Source organism: Mercurialis annua, linkage group LG3 (assembly GCF_937616625.2).
Source record: "Mercurialis annua linkage group LG3, ddMerAnnu1.2, whole genome shotgun sequence".
Taxonomy (NCBI): domain Eukaryota; kingdom Viridiplantae; phylum Streptophyta; class Magnoliopsida; order Malpighiales; family Euphorbiaceae; genus Mercurialis; species Mercurialis annua.
In genome coordinates this window covers 73,234,915-73,254,248 of record NC_065572.1, presented here as the reverse complement: position 1 = coordinate 73,254,248, position 19,334 = coordinate 73,234,915, and the positions used below count along the sequence as shown (strand labels likewise).

The 19,334-nt window shown below is 35.0% G+C and overlaps 4 protein-coding genes across 9 annotated transcripts; 2 read left to right on the top strand and 2 right to left on the bottom strand.

The window, feature by feature from the left end:
• Window positions 1–625: 625 nt before the first annotated feature.
• LOC126674283 (serine/arginine-rich splicing factor SR45-like) lies at window positions 626–4,899 on the top strand. Of its 3 annotated transcripts, none has more exons than XM_056105197.1 (13): window positions 626–960; window positions 1,055–1,123; window positions 1,279–1,367; window positions 1,540–1,586; window positions 1,676–1,756; window positions 1,846–2,011; window positions 2,087–2,321; window positions 2,409–2,474; window positions 2,843–2,956; window positions 3,582–3,651; window positions 3,737–3,774; window positions 4,340–4,415; window positions 4,527–4,899. In XM_056105197.1, exons 1-12 carry the CDS (start codon window positions 755–757, stop codon window positions 4,401–4,403), a joined length of 1,245 nt encoding a protein of 414 aa, XP_055961172.1. In that variant the 5' UTR covers window positions 626–754; the 3' UTR covers window positions 4,404–4,415; window positions 4,527–4,899. The 3 variants fall into 3 exon arrangements, with proteins under 3 accessions (XP_055961172.1, XP_055961171.1, XP_050224668.1); XM_056105196.1 differs by having other exon boundaries at window positions 627–960; window positions 4,340–4,403; XM_050368711.2 differs by having other exon boundaries at window positions 629–960; window positions 2,111–2,321; window positions 4,340–4,403.
• A 520-nt stretch (window positions 4,900–5,419) lies between these two features.
• Window positions 5,420–8,851, top strand: LOC126673957 (uncharacterized). 3 transcript variants are annotated; one of them, XM_050368295.2, is made up of 3 exons: window positions 5,420–5,612; window positions 5,820–6,935; window positions 7,349–8,071. In XM_050368295.2, the coding sequence occupies exons 2-3, from the start codon at window positions 5,870–5,872 to the stop codon at window positions 7,762–7,764; spliced, it is 1,482 nt and encodes a 493-aa protein (XP_050224252.1). In that variant the 5' UTR covers window positions 5,420–5,612; window positions 5,820–5,869; the 3' UTR covers window positions 7,765–8,071. The 3 variants fall into 3 exon arrangements, 2 of the variants coding, with proteins under 2 accessions (XP_050224252.1, XP_050224254.1); XR_007639405.1 differs by lacking the exon at window positions 5,420–5,612 and adding an exon at window positions 8,422–8,851 and having other exon boundaries at window positions 5,619–6,935; window positions 7,349–7,839; XM_050368297.1 differs by lacking the exon at window positions 5,420–5,612 and adding an exon at window positions 8,422–8,851 and having other exon boundaries at window positions 5,619–6,935; window positions 7,349–7,729.
• Window positions 8,852–9,943: 1,092 nt separating this feature from the next.
• On the bottom strand, window positions 9,944–12,277 carry LOC126671041 (protein Iojap, chloroplastic). Its single transcript, XM_050364736.2, has 5 exons — window positions 11,976–12,277; window positions 11,672–11,795; window positions 10,838–10,976; window positions 10,656–10,744; window positions 9,944–10,408 (listed from the first exon to the last, which is right to left on the bottom strand). Exons 1-5 carry the CDS (start codon window positions 12,183–12,185, stop codon window positions 10,284–10,286), a joined length of 687 nt encoding a protein of 228 aa, XP_050220693.1. The 5' UTR covers window positions 12,186–12,277; the 3' UTR covers window positions 9,944–10,283.
• Window positions 12,278–14,265: 1,988 nt separating this feature from the next.
• Window positions 14,266–17,734, bottom strand: LOC126674887 (uncharacterized). 2 transcript variants are annotated; one of them, XR_007639646.2, is made up of 5 exons: window positions 17,402–17,734; window positions 16,701–16,903; window positions 16,464–16,571; window positions 14,752–16,229; window positions 14,266–14,652 (listed from the first exon to the last, which is right to left on the bottom strand). XR_007639646.2 is itself a non-coding variant. In XM_050369414.2 (4 exons), exons 1-4 carry the CDS (start codon window positions 17,499–17,501, stop codon window positions 14,829–14,831), a joined length of 1,812 nt encoding a protein of 603 aa, XP_050225371.1. In that variant the 5' UTR covers window positions 17,502–17,734; the 3' UTR covers window positions 14,266–14,828. The 2 variants fall into 2 exon arrangements, 1 of the variants encoding a protein (XP_050225371.1); XM_050369414.2 differs by having other exon boundaries at window positions 14,266–16,229.
• Window positions 17,735–19,334: the final 1,600 nt, after the last annotated feature.

The window sequence follows — 19,334 nt, the reverse complement described above, 5'->3', positions numbered from 1 at the left end:
TTTTATGTTGTGTTCTTTTCCAAATGAATTCTATAGAGTTTTACAAAATCTACTTTTAAACTAACTCAATGGAAGGTTTTTAAAAAACAAAAAAAAAACTGACTTAATGGTTTGATATGATTAGCCAAAATATATTTGTATCAAATGAATTAGAAAATAAATTTATGTGCGAATAAAATAGATTTTACGATAGAATTGAATCAAATAAACCGATAATGTTACAAATTTTGAAGATATATTTGGATTAAAGGGTCAATCCGGTTCTTGAACTTGTGATTCAGGATCAAATAACTCACCTTCGGCCATTTTGAACAATTAAAAACATAACTCTCAATTTTAAAATTAATCAAAGACAATACTTTGTATTTTTGGTCAAGTAAGGATAAAATTAAGTCATTTTTATCCCTAAATTTGTTTATATTGTATAATTTTAAATTAATTAAAAAATAAAAAGTATTATCTTAGTTGATTAAAATGTTAAAAAAATGAATTATTTCATCTAAATCACAAGTTCATAAAAAAATTGACCCATTATTAAAAAAAATTACTATTACTAATACTATTCAAAAATATACAAAATTTATTACTAGTATTTATTTGAAGCTAAATTAGATGGAGTCGAAATGAATTACTTTGGGGTCCCATAACCGCAAACAGACGGATAAAATTACAAGAAGAACACTGTCTCTTTTCCGTTTCTAATTTTCGCAGTAGAGGGGTTTATCTTAGGGTTTCTTATTGACCTCTGCAACTCATGGCCAAGCCAACGCGGGGCCGTCCCTCGCCACCCTCCGGTTCCGCCTCCGGTTCATCATCTCGCTCCCGCTCCAGATCACGCTCTTACTCCGGCTCAGACTCTCGGTCCAGCTCGCGCTCTCGCTCCGTTTCCTCCCGCTCACGGTCACGCTCTCGATCATTATCTTCCTCTTCTCCTTCTCGCCGCAGTCCTCAGAAAAAGAGGTAAAAAATTTACAGTGCCGACGATTTCAGATTTTTGTGCGAACTTAATTACTCTATACATTTTATTTGCTGTGTTTGTGTTGTAATGTAATAGTCCTGCTGAGGCAGCTAGGCGAGGCCGCTCTCCACCACCGCAATCTAAAAAATCATCTCCGCCTCCAAGGTTTTTACCTAAATTTTAATCCAATTGCAATTTTTAATTGTTGAGCTCTTTTTAGGATGTGGTTTAAAAAGTTTACTGAACTGTTGGAAATTGTGTATGCTCAGTAACATTTTAATTGGTGTTGCTAAGACATTTTTTCGTGGCGTTTATTCCAGGAAGGCGTCTCCCATTCGTGAGTCTCTTGTTCTTCATATTGACTCACTCAGCAGGAATGTAAATGAAGGCCATATGAAAGAAATTTTTGGTAAGTCTATGATTCCCGTATTCCTTGAGTTTAGTTCACATTGTAATTTGAAATTGTCGACTTAAGCGTTTTTTTTTTGCATAGTAATTAGAATCTGCATTCTACAAGTGCTTATGTTTACTTGATAGAGTTCTCTTATTGTCTTACTTTTTTTGATTTTCTTACCGCTTAGGCAATTTTGGTGAAGTTGTGCATGTTGAGCTGGCAATGGACCGTACTGTAAGTTATTTCTCGTTTTCTTATCATGTCAGCGGGCGGGTGATGTTTGTTGGTATTCTTTGTTCCATTAACATGTATTTCCTGCACAGGTTAATCTTCCAAAAGGATATGGATATGTTGAGTTTAAGACACGAGCTGATGCCGAGAAAGCTTTACTATATATGGATGGGGTAATTCTTACCAAGATGCATGATTGAATGTAATTAACAGTGTAGTAGATCTTTCAAAATCTAAGAGATAATGTTAAATATTGATGCAGGCCCAAATTGATGGCAATGTGGTTCGAGCCAGGTTCACATTACCTCCAAGGCAGAAGGTTTCCCCACCTCCAAGGCCTGTTGCTACCATTCCAAAGAGAGATACTCTGAAACCTGATAATGCCGGTGCAGATGTTGAGAAGGATGGACCCAAAAGGCAAAGAGAATGTATGCTTTGTTTTAGAGTTTTGAACGTTCTGTGTATTCTCGGTTTTCTGGTAGTTCTTATCTTGCTGATGTCAGCTTTTCCTCTTCTAAAATCTATAGCATCACCTCGAAAAAGGTCTCCAATCTATCGTAGAGATGGATCTCCTAGACGTCTTCCTGATTCTCCTCCACGTCGACGTGCAGATTCTCCTCGCCGGCGGATGAATTCTCCTTATCGCCGTGGGGATTCACCACCACCAAGACGGAGGCCACTATCCCCAGCTAGGGGGCGTTCTCCATCTTCTCCAAGGCGTTATAGATCACCTGCAAGGTTGCTTCCTAGAGCCTTCTACATTATTTCCTGCCCCTTGTATTAGCACCTTTGATCAGCTATTGACCTTTTGCCAATGCTTTGTAGGGGTTCTCCTAGGAGAATGCGTGGTAGTCCGGTGCGGAGACGTTCTCCTCTTCCTCCAAGGAGACGGTAAATTCTCTTATTAATTTCATTTAAGTAGTCAAATGATATGATAGTAATTTTTTTTTCATTCCATTGCATATTGTAGTGATCACAATTAAGGAACATTAATGAAACTGTACTCAATGCAAGTTAAGATAATGAATACCAAATGTCTGGTTGGAGAAACAATGTATGGACTCCTTTAAACTGATATGAGTTGAGACATCATTGTAAGGAGTCAAATTATTTCCTTTTTTACTTGCCCTTTAAAGGTCTGCTAAATAAGTTTAGTATTCCATTGACATTTTATTGGTCTTTAAAAGACCGAGTACTGAGATCATTAGAAGTACATTATAGAGTAACTTGTTGACAATTACTCTGTCCTTTCACCTCAGTTCACCTCCTAGAAGAGGCCGTACTCCTCCAAGAAGGTCTCCCATTCGTCGGCGCAGCCGCTCTCCAATTCGTCGACCTGTTCGCTCGCGTTCAAGGTCATTTTCACCAAGGAGGTAGCTTTCTGAACATACTCGCATTGGTGATTTATGCAAATTTTTAATTGGAAACGACGTATCTTCAATTCTCTCTCATGCACACTCTCTCTGGAGTTATTTGAGCTATTATCTGTATGGTTTTGGGACTTGGTCAAGTGAGAATCTAAAGGTTCCTAATTGGACGATTTTCTTAGCATGAATTTATTTGTTATTATGCAAATGCCGTCTTCACGTAGAAATTCATTTAGTTGGTTTGTGATGTAAATATATGAGTAGTTAGGTTACAGGATTAGATTGAGAGGGCAAATTCTGAATTCTTGCTACAAATAAGTTGAGATTTATAGCATGAGAAAGTGTAGTTGAGAACTTAACTAAGATGAAGTAGGAGAAAATTCTTGTTAAGTGTGGAGAAAATTATATGAGATTTCGACTTTCTGTATGCAAGATCAACTATAATGTGATGCCAGCATGATAGATTTGTTCTACCTTCGATGATATACTACTGTCTACTGCTAGCTATGATATGTATGGACCCTGCTTCTGGTTTTACATATTAGAACAAGTATAGTATTGTTATATTGTCTTCTGTTGTTGAATAACTTTTCTCAACATGCCTTACATTGTTTGAGCTGTTATATAACAGAGGCCGAGGACCTGCTGCAAGGCGTGGACGTTCATCATCGAATTCCAAATCACCTAGTCCTCCACGCAGGGTTTGTTTCTCCTCTTTCTGTATAGTGGCAAACAAATTCTGCTATCTTTACTCTCATAATCATTTTGTCTAATTGATTTTGGCAGGTTGCTCGGAAGATATCAAGAAGCCGTAGTCCTAAAAGGTATTATTATTTATAACTATGTTTGTTTTATGTGCTGATGCATTTGCTATTGCTTGCTAATTTCATTTGTTTGAACTTCCTGATAATTAATTTTTTACTGATATAAAGAAGCTGGTGACATGGCTAATACATATTGATGTACAAGTCCTAGAACAGTTTCTTCCAAGTGTCCTTTTCTTTCTGGATTTTGCTCTAGTAAAAATTTAGTTTTGAGTTTTATTTTTATGAACATGCTTTAGGTTAAGATAAATGTGTTGTTTAGCTACTTTGACTTCAGAGAGATGGCAAGAGGCTTATGGTACTTTAAGGAAAAAATGGGGAATTTAGAAGATGGGACTAGTGTAATGATGTGCATGCTATTACAGGGCTCGAAGTAAATCATTTGGCAGACTAATAACAGCAGTTATGTTCACCTGATATTTAAGCTTGTCTAGTCAACATTATGTTAGCGTGTTTGTATGCCGTATTCCTTTTCTTATTGATCTCGGTTTTTATTATAGTTTTCTTCTTCTGTTATTCTTTTTTGAGTTTAGTTCTCCAGTAACAAGAAATGCTTCTGGTGCAGGCCTTTGAGAGGTAGAAGCACTAGCAACAGCAGTACTAGCAGTTCGCCACCCCGTAAACCATAAGTAGTATGAGCGGTACTCTACCTCGTATTTTTTTAGCTGTAAATTCTAATTTTTAAAGATACAATGTTATAATGGAAAAAGAAAACTCTGCTCCCTTGTGATATGGTTGATACTGTTTTTCAGGGTTATACCTAATGTGTGGTCAGGATCATGGATCGTTTGGGGCGAACTACCAGAATGCACTTCGGTTCCCATTTTGCTTACTTGATGTAAAATACTTGTTTAGTTTAAATTTGCAACGGATAAAGTGCACCCTGACAAGTTCCTGTTGTGTTGATGAGGCTAGCTGAGAATACACAATCTTTTTGGAGAACATGTTTGTTTAACCTTGCTGATATGCTGGTGCAGCTTGTATGCAACTATCGTGTCTAGTATAGTTCTAAAATTTGATAACAATTAAGGATTTGTTGCAATCCCTATCACCTTGGAGATTGTATTCTTTTTTGTTCGTCTCGGATCTCTGCTTATAATTAGAACTTCGGCTTTTCTGTTCCCATACCATAACCAGTCAGTAGACATGAGATGTTCGAGTTTGAAACAAGTTTAAGAAAATTAGAGGGAAATTATTTTCATCTCTACCAAGAGTGAAAATATATTTTGGGCAGTGAATTGAATGTGTGGTAATGAACTTAAATAATCGAATGCTAAACATGAGTCGTGACAAACAAAAATGATATTGATTTAATAACAAACCATCAAGTCAGGCTCTTTGAAGTTATATGTTCGCAGCCTGCTTAAAACTTTGGAGATTTTGTCTTGTATCTTATTATGACGAACACATTCTAACATGTCCACAGGTTTTTTAGATTATTGGAAAATAGGATTTTAGCGTTTATGTCACTCGAATTATAGCTTATCGGTTGATTTTTTTCATTGTTAAACTAATACAAATGAAGTGCTTGGTAATAAACCATGAAAGGGGGGAGTTCAATTTCTCTTCTAAGTGCTTTTCCATTTTTACACATATATTTTTATGGTCCAACTTTCTCCCTTTTCATGTAACATCAGTTTAATTTGTTTTGTTGCTTACTATTAAGCTCATATAATTCGAATGTACAAACAAAAAAGACAGTCTAAAGCAAAAAAAGGACAGCACCGGAAAACGTCGCCGTTTCTCCTGAAGCGCTTTCTTCCTGCCCAAACCCTATTCAATTCAATTTTACTAAATTTTGCACTCATTTTTCAAATTGACATTTCACCTCTTTAAAGGTAATTTCTTCTTCTTCACCTTCTTTTCAGTTCCATAATAATGTCAACTTAGTTGCTACAAAAAAAATCATACGAAATTTTACGCTGTTGCTATGTATGAATTGAAAAAACAGGGCTAAAATTATGCAAAAAAAAATCATAAAATTGAATATTTAAGCTTCAGTTCTTGTTAGTAATAAGGTGAATCTTTCAATTTCCTGTAACTAGGGTTTGTTCTGGCTTTCTATCCAAGTCCAAGTAGCAACAGTGACTATTTCATGGCAGGCAATGGCCTGCCATCTTTAGGTCGTGTAAAGCTTACTGATCTTATTCCTTGTGAAGGCTTACCTTCTGATTCTTACAAATTATCAGTCTCCACTTTGTCCCAGTCACTTGCTCAATATTCGGCTGCCATTGTTCAGTTCTCCGGTATTGATGGCGCTCTTTTAAGATCTTGTTTGGATTCCGCTCGCCTTTATTTTCATCAAAAACCGTCGTCATCATACGCGTCTCCGGATATAATTAATGACTCTCGCGAGTGGTGTAAAACGTCTGGCTATTACGCCGATCCTCAGTTTTGGCATGAGATTTATGATTATAGACCGGGGTTAAGTCCTAGTGAGGTCAATAATGCTATGAGTTTGGAGTTTCCGCCTGCTGGTTTGCCGGATATTTTCCAGTTGCTTGGGAAAGCTGCTAGGGATATACTTGATGCTATTAGTTTCTATTTGAATCTGCGTAGTTCGCCTTTTAGTGAGATTCTTGATAATGTTCCGTTGAGGAATCGTGAAATATCGTCTTCTGTGTTGTCGATTTGTTGTCATGGTAGACCATCGTTTCAGATTCAGGGTGCTCAACATCATAGTTTAAACGCTCAAGAGGATGGTCAGCTTGTTAATGTTATGTATCCTGATCATGAGAATCAAGTTGATAAGAGCCTTATATCTCTTGTTAAGTCGGATAGTGTTGGTTTACATGTTCGAGATTTTCATGGTCGGTGGGTTCTTTTGGACGGAGATCTCGGTCCTCAAGATGTTGTTGTTTACCCCGGACTTGCTCTCTACCAGGCAACTGCTGGCTACATCAACCCCGCTTTGCATAGAACAGAGATTAGTAATAACTTGCAAGGGAATATGTATGGGCGATGTTCATTGGCTTTTAAACTCATGCCTAAGTCTATGACCAGTCTCAGTTGTTCCGAGATGAGAGCAGCTGGTCACGGTGTTGAAGCCCAGTTCCAGTTACCAGTGCCTGTGGATGACTTCATGCAGAGATCTCATTTACCTGATCAGCTCTTTAACAGACAGTCTCTACAGAGTTTCAGTTTCCCAATGTCCCAAGATGGTAAATAGCACTTCCTTGACCTTATTTTCTTTTAGTGGTTACGCCTTCAATTTTTCAAACTTGGTTGATTTTTCTGTTTTTTGGGGGGCTTCCTAATCTCTCATCGTCACCAATAAGTCTCCATTTTATTTTGAGGCTTGACTCCCATGCCGTATGTATGTTTAGTTGTTAACATAATTTGCTAATAGTGGGACTAAAGCTGAACTGTCCAGCTTCTTTTGTTACATTTAAAAGTTTAGGCTGTAAGTATGTCTCATTCTTATGTCAAAAACCAAAATTCAAAGTAAGGAAAGTTCGTCAGATCAAGCTTTTGTTTTTCAGGAGTTTTTGTCACATTTATTTTTGCTATGCAAGTAGTCCTTAGCCAGAAGTTGTTAACAGCAGGTCCTTGGATCGATGACATGCTGGTACAGGATCTGTGAAGCCCATGACGAGGAGGAGGAAGAACAATTCAAGATGCAAACCTTTGCCGCCTTCAAAGAGGCTAAGACTCGAGGCCCAGAGAGTTCTCAAGGAAAGAGTACAGGATATTGCTGATAAGAAGGGTATCAAGCTAAGGTTTTGCACCCCAAAGGAGTGTGAGAATAATCACATTCATTCATTAGATAGTCCGTGTGCCAATATTAGAATGGAGATCGGGTGGCCTCCTGGGGTGCCATTTGTTCATCCCCATGATTTGCCTAACAAAGCGAAGATCGGTTTCCTTGAAGCATATGAACCGGGATGGACAGCAACTCATGGTACGGAGTTGAATCTGACCGAACCTGGACAAGGCAGTCAACACTCAGCCAACTGTAATAACTTACCTCTTTATGCTCAAGACTTATAACACATACACATGAATGCATTCGCATGCTGAAACAAAAACATTAGACATAAAAATCGTTGCCTGAAATCTCCCAAGGTATTTCGAATTCATGATGGTAGTTATCTCAGGTCTGTGTTGAGAATGTCGTCTATGCTTGTGTCACCTTCACTCGAGTAATACAACTAGAACTATACTTGAGACTTATAGGCTTAATGATTTGACAGTCAAAGTAGGTCTATCATGGGAAGTTTTGTGACCACCTTGCTGCTTTCATAACCTAAACTTTTGCATGTGAGCTAATTGTTAATAGAATGTATTTTTCATCAGATATCTGTTTTATTCCTCAGTATAATCATCATCTATTTTAAGCACATCGATTCCCCCACTACATATATAGGGGTGTGCAAAAACCTAACCAAACTGAAAAATTCTATTTGATTTGGTGTTATAAAAAGATTTGGTTTTTCGCTTCGGCTCGATTTTGGACATAAGTTTTTTGCGAAGTTCTAATGTAAGCCGAACTGAAAAACCGACCAGTTTGGTCTGAAAATCTTAATGCCCTAAAATTTATATTCGGTTTATTTGAACCAAATGCACACCCCTATACATATGCATATACCAATGTATGTATCTATTTTTTTTCTCTTATAAATGTTCCTCTGGTGCTGGTTTGTGCAGGAATTGATTTCTACATTTTCCAGTATGGGAAATCCCCAATCAGCTCCTGAGTTGTTTTTTTTGACAGAATTGATCTCCATGTTTTACCATCTGCTGTGGGTTGACCAGCTGGTGGTTGCAGTACTGAAATCATAGTTGTACTAATGTGTACTTCATCTCTTATCAATCCTTTTCTATGTATTTTGACTGCTCATCTCATGCAGGTTTGATGCAATTCTGTTTCAGTTCTAAATTAATATGGGGAAAGTGGCAGTTTGAAAATTGTACAAAAATCTGTAGTCACTTAACTTCCAAAATCTAATTGATTAGATGCCACTTTTAGTGAGCACTGTTGTTTCTTTTGTATCTATAAGAATTGTATGCTTAACCTTGGCAGGCTTGAATGGTAACAAACGAGTTAAAATTGATGATCTATTCGTTATTTCTGTTATTTCTCTCTATTAAAGGCTTAATTACTTAAAAAAACCCCACCTTTAACTTTTTTTTCGTTTGTACCCTGACCTAGAGAAATTATCACATATACTATTGACGTTGTGATTTTGTTTCACCTCTACCCCAAAATTAAAAAAAAAATGATTTATTCAAAACAACTAAATATAAGGATTATTTCATACTTTTTTCAATTAATAAAAGTACAAACAAACCCTTCATCTTTAAAAACGTTTAAATAAGTCCTAAAATTTAATTAATTTTTTTTATTTAAAAACAAAAAACGAACCGCCATCCGACTTCCTCCGCCACCCGAATTTTTAAAACCCGCCGCCGGAATTTTTTGAAACCGCCGCCGCCGTCCTCCTTCCACGGAAGGAGGAAAATTTGTTCCTCCTTCCATGGAAGGAGGAACACTGTTCCTCCTTCAAGAGGAGGACCAGATCTTCCTCCTCTTAAAGGAGGAACAGATCTGTTCCTCCTGAGGAACGATCTGTTCCTCCTTCATGGAAGGATGAACGATCAGTTCCTCCTTCCGGTGGAAGGAGGAGCAGCGGCCCGGCGGTCATTCGGAAAATTGATTTTTTTTTAAAAAAAAAATTGTTGAATAGCGGGTTTTTAAATCGGAGTATGGTGGTAGGTCGGAATTGAATTATTTTTTAACGGTTTTAAATTTTTAAATTTTTTAATAATTAATATAAATTAATTCAAAAGCATGAGGTGAATTTTTTTAGAGAAGAAGGTGTTTTGGTATAATTAATAAAATTAACTTGTAATTAGAATATATGCTGAAAATGAAGGATTATTTTACACTTTTTTCAATAGAAAAAAGGTCAATTTGATACCTTGAGGGTAGAGGTGAAACAAAAAGACAACGTCAATAGTATATGTGTCATTTTTCCTAGGTCAGGGTATAAACGAAATAAAAATTAAAGGTGGGGTTTTTTTAAGTAATTAAGCCTCTATTAAATTAGTATGATTTGCTTTGTCAAGAAATTATCTCTTCATAAAATTAATCTTTGATGAGTGATTTTGCACTCTTGAACATTTTATGTACGTTTGCAAATTGCAACTATTCATTATGGCTATCAACTGAACAGCAGAAAAAGCTTTTGATTCACTTGAACCTGCAGAAAGAATTACAGAGCAACATGTTCAAGCTTTATCATTACAATAAGATGAAATATTACATGTGACAATCCTCGATTATACTTTGTACCCACGTAGGGCCTTGCTATCGCTATAGGACCGACATATGTTGAACCTGGTGTCCATCATGCTTCACAAATGAGCGAACATTTCCTGGCAACCATCAACTCTACTCAATAGTATCTGCAGCCTGCAGGCCTCTAGAGAAATTTCAGGCAAATTCAAACTCCCAGTGTTAAAATTTCTTCACCTGCTTCTAGGTTTAGGTTCTAACACACGAAAGTCTATCTTAACTGCGGTGGAGGTTGGTTCTCAAACGGGAGTTCAATGGCGGTAGCATTGCCATAAAAGTCTTCCAAGTTGTAAAACGTTCTTTGCGGAGGAAGAAAAATGTGGACTACAACATCACCTAAAATTTAAAGCCAATTCAACAATAAGTATATGGATTAACAATACTTTCAACAAGGTTTATGACAAATCTAACCCTAGCTCATCAAAACGATAACCATTTGCGAAAAGAAAGAAAGAGAACAAAAATAAAAGTGAGATGTCAATGAAAAATGTCTGAAATTGCTTAGAGAGTCGAGACAGTCGCCATAATTTATGTTTTATCTGATTTAATAATTTCTGACGAGTCATGAATCAGTAGTGCTTACCGAAATCCAAGAGGGTCCACGAGTTAGGTTTTGTGTCCCCTGATGGAACCTTCCCATACTGCTTCTCAGCAAGATCTCTTACTCTTGACCTACAAAGGAACAGCAAGTCAGCAGCTCAATTTTTTGACAGTTCGTACAAAGCAGTTGTATATATAAACGACGAACTGTAGAAAGATTCGTACGCAATTGCATCTATTTGAGGGCGCGAAAAGGCTGTTGCAATGATAAAATACTGAGTCCAATATACAAGTGGCTTTACAAAGAGGACTTTTAAATCCGCAGCTTTAACATCACTTGCAACCTTGGCCAGCGCCACAGCAACTATCAGAGCGCAAAAGACGACAAGAAATTATCAAATATAGGTTCAAGGATTAAGTGCATTGATTGGTCTTGTGTATAACAACAATATGGCAATTGGCATTAGATTGTGCTCCATCAAGTCAATCACATTTGGAAAAATGGAATGATTATATTGTGATTAGGGGTGTAATCGAGTCAAGTCGAGTCGAAACACTGGCAATCTCAAACTCGACTCAACTCTAAAATCTAAAGCCCGAAACTCGCATTGAACTCGATCAAGTTTCATTTTAGGAGCTCGAGTTCGAACTCTGTAGGATTATTGAAACTCGAGCTTTCCTCAATTCAACTTGATTATGTGTATAAATATTTAGAATTAAAATTTAATAAATAGAATGAAGGTGTTATTATAAACTAAAGCTCAATTAGGCTTGCAAGCTTATTGAGGCGAGTATTTTAATGCTCGAATAGGTGATTAACTCGAGGTCGAGCTAATTTTAAGTCAATCCCGAGTAGTTAGCGAGTTGGCTTGACTCGGTTACACCCCTAATTGTGATTAACTGATTATACACCCATATACCATGAACAGAATTATAAAGAAAATTACAAACTAAAAAACCAAGAGTTAGAAACAGAATTTTCAACGCAATCTAGTAAAAACTAAGATAACAAAAGCACAGAAATCATCCTTGTCAAAAAGAAGTGGAGATATGGCTTACATGACAAGCTTTCAGCATCATCATCAACCTCTGCAGTAAGGGGCTTTTGGTCATTTCTCTTAAAAACCACCTTCCCATATTTATTCAGCAAATCATCAAACATTTCATCCGTATTTTCCACATTCTGCATCAGTAAATAACATCCAACTTCATATCATAAATAAAACTCCGTACTTTTTTAAGTTCAAATTCTTAATTATATTTCACTTAATAGTGAGCTTAGTTCAATCAAAATTAACCAAAATTACAAAGAGCGAAGAATTATACATTACTCGAACACTAAAAAGCAAGTGAAGCATCATACCGAGTTGTTTTTAATTGCAAAACTGGGCTTTAATTTCAAATTATTTCTTCTACTGCGAATTTGGCACCAATTGCCACGTGCCAACTTAGAGCCGTTGACAGATTGCTTCCTGAGCCTGACCCCAAAACGACCCAGTTGCTGGAATTCACCGGAGAAATGAGTCGCAGCACCGGTGCCACCGGCGACCAAAAGAGAAGCGGCCGCTGCCATTTTTGTGTTCTAAATTATAATTGACAAACGATAGTAAGTGCAACGGATAACGAAAGGGAGAGATAAGATGATTTATGAGTAGAAAAATCAAAATATCTAACCTGAATTTGCATTAACCCAACTCTAAGTTTTCAAATCTTTGGGACTTAGTTACTAAGAAACCCTTGAAGTTAGCTTTAGTGTACAATTACATCCCTGCTATTCTTAAATTCTTTCATATATAATTCTACAGCCATGTGTTCCACCGTGACTTGTCGATGTATATTTTATGAACATTCTATTCATTATTCATAATGTTTATTAATTTTAAAAAAGTTGATTTTCAAAAAATTTAAAATATACATGTGAATGTAAATGTATTTTTATACATTCAAAACATCTAAATAATGTCAAATAATCGAACATAAACTTATTATGTTGATATTTACTTGTTAAAATAAATAGTTTTATATTATAATTATTTGATAGCATTAACAACGAGTGACAACTATAACACGTGGCTATCATGAGCGGACATCAATGGCAATATTAAATTAATTTTAATATTTTAATATTTAATATTGTAAGAAAATTGACTTCAGCAAATTCGATATTCTTATAGTTCTAAATCGTCGAATTGATAAATTTATTTCTATTATCATAAAAGTATTCCAAATTAATGATTATAATTCTTTTTATCATGTATAATACCATTGCAACTGATTTTTTCAATTATTGTTAATTTTATAAATTTTATACTTGATAACATATAAAAATAATTATTTTTAAAAATATTATACTAATTAATATTTATTTTAATTATTGAAAAAAAAAATCATTATCACTCAATATAGCATATATTTTTTAATTTTTAAACTAATTTATACTGAAAATAAATTGAATAACTAAATTAAACTTTATTTTTTACCAACTAAGTTTTTTGATGACATTAATAGTTAACCAAGTAGTAAAATAGTTAAAAAAATTAAAAGTTATAATTATTGTTAATTTTATAAATTTATACTTGATAACATATAAAATTAATTATTTTTAAAAATATTATACTAATTAATATTTATTTTAATTATTGAAAAAAAAATCATTATCACTCAATATAGCATATATTTTTTAATTTTTAAACTAATTTATACTGAAAATAAATTGAATAGCTAAATTAAACTTTATTTTTTACCAACTAAGTTTTTTGATGACATTAATAGTTAACCAAGTAGGAAAATAGTTAAAAAAATTAAAAGTTATAGAATAAATATATTTTTTTCTTTTTTTTATATATAAACAAAGTTTATACATTTAGTTATAATGACCTAAACTGTAAGGTAAAACTAGTAACTATCTTAACACACTTTTTGGTATATCAACCTCCTTGTCACAGCTAGTGAGCGTCCCCCAAAGTAATCAAACATAAATTATTATTGATATGCATATATAACTATCACATGCATTGACATAAACTTATCGTAACCAACTACTTGCTTTAAAATTCCCATCAATTAAGACCCTTTTACAATAATTGTCTCCAGGCCTAATTATTTAAAAACCACCCACCTTATAACTTTTTTCCATTTATACCATGACCTAGGAAATTTTTTTAATTGTACCCTATTTTCGATCTTTATGTTTCATCTCTACCCTAATGAGTTAAATTGACCTATTTTCTTTTAAAAAAGAATTTAAATTAGTCCTTCATTTTTAACCTATATTCTGATAAAACGTTAATATTAATCATTTATGTATCTTGTTTTTCATATTTTCATCCTTAAATTAATTAAATTATCAACTTTTTTAATTTTGGGTACAAATGAAACATAAAAATCGAAAATAAGGTACAATTGAACATTTTCCTAGGTCATGGTATAAATGAAAAAGAATTATAAGGTGGGTGGTTTTTAAGTAATTAGGCGTTATCTCTATATGTAATTTTGAGCAAATTGATTGGAGCTAAAAGTGTTAAGAGGCTAGGACGTGCGCTTATAGAATTTTACTTGTAGAAGAACCGATAATGTAAATTCCAACAAAGATAAGAATTTACCTAAAGATTGCAGCAGTCGGAGGAACACGGCACGAAGCTGCAGCAGCAATGAGCTACAACAACGACTAGTCACATGATCTTTCTATTTAATAGTTAAAGGGCAACATATTACATTGCTCAAAAAGACATGGAAATGTCCAAAATAATACACAGGTCATATGACGCTGAACCTCCTCCGTCATCACAATTTCATCAAGACGCCCATTGTTAGCTTAACATTTACAAAAAGAAAACATAAGCGCCTACGCAAACTCTTCTGCAAAATATTTCAATCTTCCTAGGCGATCGATGTGAAGCAACATCATCATGATCATGTACCACAAGCAAGAGCAGGTGCTGATATAGAAACTGTGCTAATTATGTACCTTAAGTATCTTTCCCTCCTACTCGTTTGTCCAAAAAATTCATTTTCTCTTCAACTGAGGCGTTGTGTATAAACTACACATCATAATTACAGACTATTAGTTGAGTTGTTACTCCAATAAACCCTATATAATGTCAAGAACAGGAATCATTGAAAAAGGACTAAGGACTCACTGTTGCCTCTCTTTGTTGCGCTGTTACTCCCTTCTGAGTTCCTCTTTCAGCTTCACACTTATCTAAACAAAAAACCTCTATGTCCTCAAGTTTGATCGTCTGTCAAGTCCACCTAGATCCATCTCTTTAGATCCATTTGCTTCAGGACAATTCTGACTTATCCCATTTGCTTCATGCTCTTTGTTACTAGTTTGATCAAATTCTCGCTCACTCAAATCCCCAGTCTCGTGCGTTTTGTGTAAAGTACCTACCTCTTGGTTGTGTTCTAAGTTACAGCGCTTCCGAATACGTGATCTCTTAGGATGCTCACGAATAAATGCAGCTAGCTCCTTCCTTGCCAAACTAGTTTTTTCCTTAGCTTCATGGTATTTTGAGATGGAATAAGAATACCCACAGAATGGGCAGTAAAAGTTCCCTTTTTCATCAAACTTCGGTGAGCAACCTAAGCACTTGTCATGAACAGCAAATGGACAATTAGCAGCATTACATATCAATAACTGGCCATCTTTGCTACATTTTAAACAAAGATCAAGCTCTGTCCAGTTCGACGGGGAAGCATGACTTGGGGTACAATCAGAGCTCAGAAGATGACTCTTCTCCGTGGTAACATCAATCTTCTCATGACTTGACGTATCTTCTTGAAAAAGATTCTTCATGCGAATTTTCAAATTTTCAGCTATACTGCCTGGAGTTAATACATTCAAGGAAGCAATATTTTGTGATTTAAACTGATTAACAGTATCATTGTCATCTTTGTTTTCATCAAGGGAGATGTTTTCTATGGTTTTAAGAGACAATGCAACATTTGATGCTCTAAATTTAGTCACATTAACTTCATCCTCCAAAATACATTGCTGAGCTCCACCTTCAGATATACATTCTAGTATTCCATTGGCATTATTAACACTGCCCCATTGTTTTTGCTGGAAGTCATCATTTGCATCAGCAGAACACTCAAAATTTTCTGTCGCAACCAAATTATCACGACCATTTTCTAAAGAACAGCATTCACCCAGTCCTACTTGCACATTTGTTTCAACAGGGCAGCTTTCTCTCTCTGTAATTCTAGTAATCAATTCAGATAAATTTTCCACCAGCTCGTTACCAAACTGCGGAACTAATATTTGTTCCCCTCCTGAGGTATTAGCATCAAACTTAAATCTCTTGGCATAAAAATGGGGATCAATATCATTTACGCCACCTTGATCGTCCTGATAGTCTTCCACTGGATGTTCATTATCCAAGACGCTTCCTTTTCTTTTTAAGGGTAATAAATTTCTCTGATGATAATCACTGCTCAAAATTGGCAAATGAATGTTGCTCCCTTCTGGTGCCATATTCTGAATGTCAGAGCGATTATCGTCATTTCCAGTATCAACATTAATTCCATCACGGTCGTCATTTCCATGTCCCAGACCACTAAAATATCTCAAGGAAGAAGCATGTGGATTGGTACCTTCAAGAATTGCATCTTTCAGCTGTTATGAACAGAGGACACACAATGACAAAAAGTAAATGAAGAGCTGTTTTTTTTTTTGTTGCCACCTAGATAACACAAAAATGAGACATGTAGAAACAAATACGATAACGCAGTATTTTTTGAGGAGGTTGGAAGTTTCATTTCCAAGATGTAAAGATCTTAGTTGAATGAAGTTTTAATGCATCATAGGCAGTAATTGAGAACTTTACTGAACAAAGAAACTGCCAATCACCTGTTGTAGAGCAGATATCGGCATCGAAGCTCTTTTCAGGACGATGAAATGATGAATATCCCATTTAAACAAATTTGATGTCCCCGTTTGCAAATCAGATACCGATGTCTGAAATAGAAAACAAAGTAAACCAATGGCTTATCATCACACAGAACAAGTACTAAAAATTCACAGAATAATAATGCTTCAAATGTTTATATACCATGTCCAGAAAGATAATTGAAAAAGAAAATGTACCTCTTTGAGTATGGATTGGAGCACATCTTCGCAACTGTGAGAGAGGTCGAATATACCTCTTGGATTCGACAACAAACGGGTGTCATTTGCAGCTGCATCAGTATTATCATCAGTATACAAATGTTCCAAACATTTTAAAGCAACCCTTTCTCTTGCATTCTTCCCTAAATCCTCATGAAATTCTGGAGCTTCGTCGATTAAATCTGAAACAAAATATCAACCACTATAAAACCCACAAGCAAACAACAATTCAATCATAACTTACATAAAAAGGCTTAACGCATATCTAGGTCTCTCCATTATCACACTTTTAACAATCGAGTCGAATACCACATTGGGTCCCTACACTATCAACTTCATCCAAATTAAGTCTTTCCGTTCATTACCGTCTATACAAACACATTAAGTTTATTTCTAACGGAAATGGACGGAAGGAGTCAATGTATTTGCAATCGATAGTGTATAAACCTAATATGAACGTTTTTTTAGTACAGAATTCAATTGTGAAAAGTGTGATAGTGCAGGACAACACCATATTTGTTGCAACACATTCTATTTAACGTTAATTTAGTACTATCAAATGATCATTTCTTTCAAAACCCCATTTTTTGAAAGGCTACAAAAAATAACAATTCAAAAATGTAGGATCATATGGAATTTGCAGATAAACATAAAATTATTACCAGGGAAGCAATAAATACCATGTAAAATAGAAGGGTCAATTTGAGGAAAGCATGCTAAGTACTCAATTGCCCGAGTCCACCCGATACTTAAATCGGCGCTCGACGTTACGGCATCCATGAAATATCAGTTGCTACAGTTAAAGATGGTCGTGGGCATGGAACCCTAACGGGCGGAGGGCTTGGCGTAACGGCCAACGTCGTCTTCGAAAAATTGAAAGGCGGTAGTATTTGGCTACTTGCTGAATACTCTCGTACCAAATCAGCATATATTCAAATTTGCAGTATATCTTTTTTGTTTCTGTTTTTCCTTTTCTTATTAAGTTTAATTCTTATATTTTATTTTTCTTTTGCAAAACTATTTTTAAAAGGCCAAATGTTGTAAAAAGGCCAAATCTTTTACAAAAGTCCTGACCTTTCAATTTTATCGATTTTGGCCAAAAACTTATTATTTGGTTTCACAAAAGTCCCGACCTTTCAATTTTGTCGATTTTGGCAAAAAAATGGATTATTTAATTTCACAAAAGTCCTGACCTTTCAATATTCGGCATGCCACATAGGCGTCACATAACTACACATAGGCAAATTGAAATCAAATTGAGAGTTGGCCACAATTGAAACCAAATAATTTGTTTTTGGCCAAAATCGACAAAATTGAAAGGTCGGGACTTTTGTGAAACTTTTATGAAAAGTTTGGTCTTTTTAAGACATTTGGCCTTTTAAAATTGTAGGCTAAGCTTCTCACCTGTTCATTCATTCGACCATATTTCTCTACATGGCGTGTTTGTCTAGTTAAACATTTGATGAATATTTCTGCTAATCTCGCTAAAACTAGTGACATATTTTTTTTTGGTGACGAGGACTCACTCTACTGAGCCGAAACTCAATATCATTGTCAAATCCCGGAATGTGGACCGCCCGCAAGCCCACATACATGGTAAATCCGGGTTATAATGGCCAGCAACCCAACCTCAACCACTCCATATTAAGAAAGGGCGTAGCCGGGGTTCGAACCCACGACCTTTGGCGCCCAGATGGCTGAGACTTAGACCACTAGACCAAACCCGTGCGGGCAACTAGTGACATATTTTGAAGTTGATAAAAAAACTATTTTTAAAATTAACTTTTTTTGTCTTTATCCATATTTTTTATCTCTGCTACGCTAATAAGATAAATAAAAGAAATTTTTTTGTTTAACACCATTAAATGTACCGTGGACAATATTTCGGATATGGTTCATATAAATAATTAGTAAAGAATAATTAATATCTATGTAAAATGTATATTGAATTTTATTAATTATTAAATGATAGGATTACTAATTATTCATCATAAAATGAAATTAATTTCCTAATTCTGTTTTTTTATTATTGATTTATTAAAAATTAAATTTAAAAAATCGGTTGTAGTTGCAACACTTAACTTGTCAAGTTTTTCTATAAATATTTTGATAAAAGCTAGTATGTGGTGTAATTGTGCAGAAAAATATATCGGGCTGACAAGCGCGGCCCATTATATGCAGAAACAAAAATAATGATGGATTGAGCGAGTCTTGCAATCTAAAAATAATGGAAGTATATTGGGCTAGGCTTTATGAGATAAGGTAGTTTGGGCCGGAAAAATTCAGTTAGACAAGGGAACGGTTCCATTTAGAAAATTCAAAAGAGCAAATATTTCAACAACAATTTATCTAACCAATTAGAAAGAAATTTTTAAATTTTTCAAAATCTGTAAACTTAAGGCTTTTTCTACGGTTATTTTATTTTTAGTGTACTTTGTTAATTTTACCATTGGATGAAAGTGATAAAAATTCATCCAATGGTAAAAAAAAGGCCTAATTACTTAAAAAACCCCCACCTTGTAATATTTTTTCGTTTATACCCCGACATAGGAAAAAATTCATTTGTACCCTTTTTTTGATTTTTCGTTTTCAACTGTACCCCAAAATTTTATT